The 4,126-nt window shown below is 54.3% G+C and overlaps 2 protein-coding genes across 2 annotated transcripts in view; both read right to left on the reverse strand.

Moving 5' to 3' along the window:
• Positions 1–1,685, reverse strand: part of SH3BGRL3 (SH3 domain binding glutamate rich protein like 3) — a 3,534-nt gene extending 1,849 nt beyond the window's left edge. The window contains exon 1 of the mRNA XM_017736093.1: positions 1,661–1,685. Coding sequence (XP_017591582.1) covers positions 1,661–1,685 — 25 coding nt within the window. The remainder of the gene's footprint in view (positions 1–1,660) is intronic.
• The window catches only part of CEP85 (centrosomal protein 85), an 11,081-nt gene continuing 7,084 nt past the window's right edge, over positions 130–4,126 (reverse strand). Inside the window, exons 10-14 of the mRNA XM_008635152.2 lie at positions 4,107–4,124; positions 3,625–3,675; positions 3,432–3,539; positions 2,651–2,879; positions 130–2,382 (exon numbers count right to left, since the gene is read on the reverse strand). Coding sequence (XP_008633374.2) covers positions 2,219–2,382; positions 2,651–2,879; positions 3,432–3,539; positions 3,625–3,675; positions 4,107–4,124 — 570 coding nt within the window. The 3' untranslated portion in view covers positions 130–2,218. The remainder of the gene's footprint in view (positions 2,383–2,650; positions 2,880–3,431; positions 3,540–3,624; positions 3,676–4,106; positions 4,125–4,126) is intronic.

Raw genomic sequence — 4,126 nt, forward strand, 5'->3', positions numbered from 1 at the left:
GCAGCCACCGGCACCGGTACCCGCACCGGCACCGCTCCCACCGGGCAACCAGTAACCGGCCCTGCCGGGCACGGGGGAGCCACCGGCATCGGCCCCGGAGCGCTTCTCTCCCCACCCAGGACGGCCTCGCACGAGTGGGTCAGAGCAGCTTTATTTGATACTCCAAATACTCGATACAAACAAGCGGTGAGACGGAGGCTGGTACAAAGACACTGAGCCCAGCGGGACCGGGCCCAACACGGGAGACCGGGGGAGGACGTGAGTGGCACGAGGAATGGGGGACAGGGAGGGAACGCTGTCCTGTCCCCCTGGCCTGGGGTGTTCTGTAACAAAGAGCCCGAGACTTCCCCTGCACCAGCAGCAAACAGCACGTGGGATCACCCTCCTGGCCAGAGGGGCTCAGCTGTGCAGGAGGATGAGGAGGGGACGTGTCCCCAGGGAGGGGAACACAGGATTTGGGCAGCCCAGCTGCTGGGACAGAGCCAGGCAGCAGCTGAGGTCGTTTCAGCCACAATAATCTCATCGCAGAATCACCTCTGCAGGAGCAGAGGGCAAACCTGTCCCCTCACAGCACACGGGAACGAGATCTTGCACCCCCAAAGCAAAGGGGAGAAGGAGATGGTGCCCAAACCCCTAAGAACCTGCAGGAGCCAGCAGAGCTCCCGGCAGTCAGGACAAACAGCTTCAGAAATAGCCCTGGAAATGTGTTTTGCTCCGTACATGGCACCAGCAGCCTGGGGACAGACACAGCCAGGAACAGAACAGCCAGGGAGAGCAGGACAGACACACAGACACTGCCAGGCACACGCTGCTGCCTGCTCCCCACGCGGGACAAACCAACCAATTCCTTGCCCCCATCACCCATGGTGGCCAAACACCGAGAACAGAACAGATTTGGTCTTAAATTTTAACACAAAGGAATAACAAAAGCATTTCTGCCAAACCCAGGGCTCGCAGCCCCAACGTCAGCCAAGAGCAGCCAAACAACACAAGTGTCAGCAGGACTCTTCCCTGTCATAACTTGGCATCTTGCTCTTAACTCAAGCTGAAAACCGAAGTCCCACCCTCGGACTCGGTACTGTAAAGCTGTCACTGGGGTTAAGGAGGGTTGTGGTACAGTGAAACTGATCCCACAATGATTTATTTAGAAATCCCATGACTTGCAGAGGAGCAGGGAAGGAGGGACAGGGCTATGACAAAGCCCAAGTGGCCACTGCCTTGCAGGAAGAGCTCCCTGTGCCACCCCCTCCACATTGGGACCAGTATGGCTTTCTCCCAGTAAAGCAGAGGTGTGTCCCCAGGGGCACAGAGGCTCTTGGAGGCTCTGGCAGGGGCCACAGACACTTGGGGCTCTCCAGGATTGTTTGTGATGGCTCTAAAAAGGCTGTGAGAAGGAAGAGCAGCTCCTCACCTGCCAGTGGGGGCATTAGGCACGGAGCAGTGTGGGAGCAGAGGGTTCTTCCAGCTCATTAAGGCACTTCAGCATCAATCCACTTCCTCTGCAGTCTGAATCACACCCACTCCCAGTGCTATTTCAGGGGGACAAAAGGCTTAAGGCTTCTTGGGGTAACAGTGCCCAGGGGGAGCGTTTCCAGAGTCTTTTAGTGTTGCTTTATTCCTCAACTCCTGCTGGCTACTGAAAGACACTGGTTGCATTTACCTGAGGAGAGCAGGTCCTGCTCCATCAATCCAAGGCAGCAGCACCTCGATGTAAATGCCAGCAGTGTAAGTGGCACACCTGCCTGCCCGTGGAATCCAGGTATCCCACAAACACTCTGATAATCCTCTGGTCCCACTGGTCCCACAGGACCTGCACAGGGAGGTTTATCAGCAAGACCAGGGCGTACATTTCCTTTTAGCCATGATTTTAACTGTCACAGTTGCATGTTCAGCATTTGACATGCCTGGAAGGCAAGTCAGAATTCATCTCCCAGCATCAGAGACCACACCAGCTCCGGCAAACACAGCATAAAACACATTCCACGAGATCAAAGCTACTGCAAAGCCTGACACCGAAGCCCTGAATTATCCCAGTTAGCCAGTCAGCAGCTGAACATTTCTGGCAACAAACCCCCTGATTCCTCACAGATCAGATAAGTCACACGTCCTGTACCCGAGCAGAGGGATGGTAAAGTGCTGAATAGGTTTAGTGTTGTAGAAGCACAAGACTCCTGAGAGTTTCAAGTCTTCATTTCCTGTCTTACTTTGGGAGTGTTCTTTACTGGGTGATGCAGTTGTCTCCCATGTCCTGAGCGTATCTGTCAGATATTGCAGTCCTCAAGTCCTCCACCTCTTTGTGAAGCTGTTTTACCTCCACCAGTTTCTTGGCCAGTCCATCAGGGCTCAGCAAATCATCCTTCTCCTTCACAGGGTACTGCACAGCTGTGGGGTCAGAGAAGGGAGTTTCCTCACATGCAGTTCTCACCAAGGATCACAAACATTTGCAAGTCAGCCAGAAAAACCAACTCACACTTGCAAAAGAGGTTCTACTTAACATTCAGTTATTACTACATGCACCTTTGAAGCAAGCCAACCACAGAAAGAGCGTTCAGAAGCCCAGAAAGAGAACTTTCCATGCTCTGAGTGAGTTACTTGATTCTGCCACAGCACAGGAGTGGAAGGGTTTGTCCTGCCATCGCTCTGTACTTACAGTGAATGCCCAGGAGCAGAGAGAGGTTGGGGTCCTTGCCCTGAGCCCTCTGGGTGACAATGCTGTAGACAGACTGTAAATCCTGCAGGCAGCTGGCCAGCTCCCTGTGCAGCTCCTGGGCCAGGCGGGCTGTGTCAGCAGGCAGGGCCTGGGCCGTCAGCTGGGCCTGCCGGAGCCGCTCCTGCAGCGTCAGGTTCTTCTCGATCAGGTCCTGGTTCTGCACGGACAGCTGGACACACGGACACGGCACGTTAGTGGGCACTCGGGGCACCACTGCCACGCTCACTGCAACTGCTCCGTGGTGGAGCACTGAGGGCAGGAGCTGGTTTGCATCCAGCCCTCCAGGCTGTGGCCGGAGGAGCGAATGTCACTCCCACACGGGGACTGGATCAAACGGGAATTGCCCCGTGAAACTGCACTGTCCATGTGCAACAAAAGCTTCCAGGAGGTTGTGCAGCCCAGCACTGGCCATCCCTCGCCTCGAGGGCTGCCGCTGTGCTTGGGCTCTGCCCGGCCCTTCAGCCAAGGCTGTACTTGGACTCCTGTTCTGCTGCCCTCAGCTGGCAAGCTCGGCCTCCTCCACCCCATCCCCATGAAGTTCCCGAGGCACAAGCTGCTTTCTCCTGCTTTCCAGCAGGCCATAGCTCCTTTCACAGCCCTGACAGGACAACTGACTAGCAGGAAACAGGAGAGATTGAGCTGCTGACTGAATTCAGGGCCTTGCTAAAAGACAATCCATTGTTCATACAGTGCTGCTCAGGCACTCCAAACATCCCCTGACCTCTTTCACAGCAGCCCGGAGCTGCTGCAGAGCATTTTCCCTTCTCATCGCCTCTTCTTTCAGAGCTTGGCTTGTCCCCTCTTCCTGGGCCACCTGTTCTTCCAGGTTCTGGAACAGAACATGGGAACACAGTAAGTCTAACTCATTTCACAGCATATTCTCAAGTTCTGGGTCCCTCCCCATCACCTCTCACCTTGACTTGCAAGGATAACTGCTCCATCTTCTTCTGCTTTTTGTCCACAATCTGGAATCAAAAGCAGCGGCATCAGAACTGGCCACACAGATCCAGTAATGCCACCAGGAATTCTCCTTCTGTAGGACAGCATCCTCTCTCCTCCTCCTTCCTGTCCATTTACTGCTCTAATCACAGATGCTCTTACGAGTGGACTTGGCTAAAAGGCACCATTAGATTTATCAGCTAAAAACAGACCACAGACGTTCTATTCTTGTGGTTTCCCTCTCCCCTCTTCTGCATTCTGCAACTTCTCCCCAGCATTACTGGAGAAGTGTGTGGTTATCACATCAAGAAGAGCTTTTAGAACCCTGCAGTCTGGAATTCCAGGAACTGCTGCTTCAGTGCAATTGTGTCTGTAGAAGTGCCTGATTTCATCTGAGTGCCTGGTGTGACTCAGTGGAAGGAAAAATGTGGGATTCCCAACTGGGACAGCCCCTTACCTTCCTGGGGCAGTCACACT

Source organism: Corvus brachyrhynchos, unplaced genomic scaffold, assembly GCF_000691975.1.
Source record: "Corvus brachyrhynchos isolate BGI_N302 unplaced genomic scaffold, ASM69197v1 scaffold65, whole genome shotgun sequence".
NCBI classification, from domain to species: Eukaryota; Metazoa; Chordata; class Aves; order Passeriformes; family Corvidae; genus Corvus; species Corvus brachyrhynchos.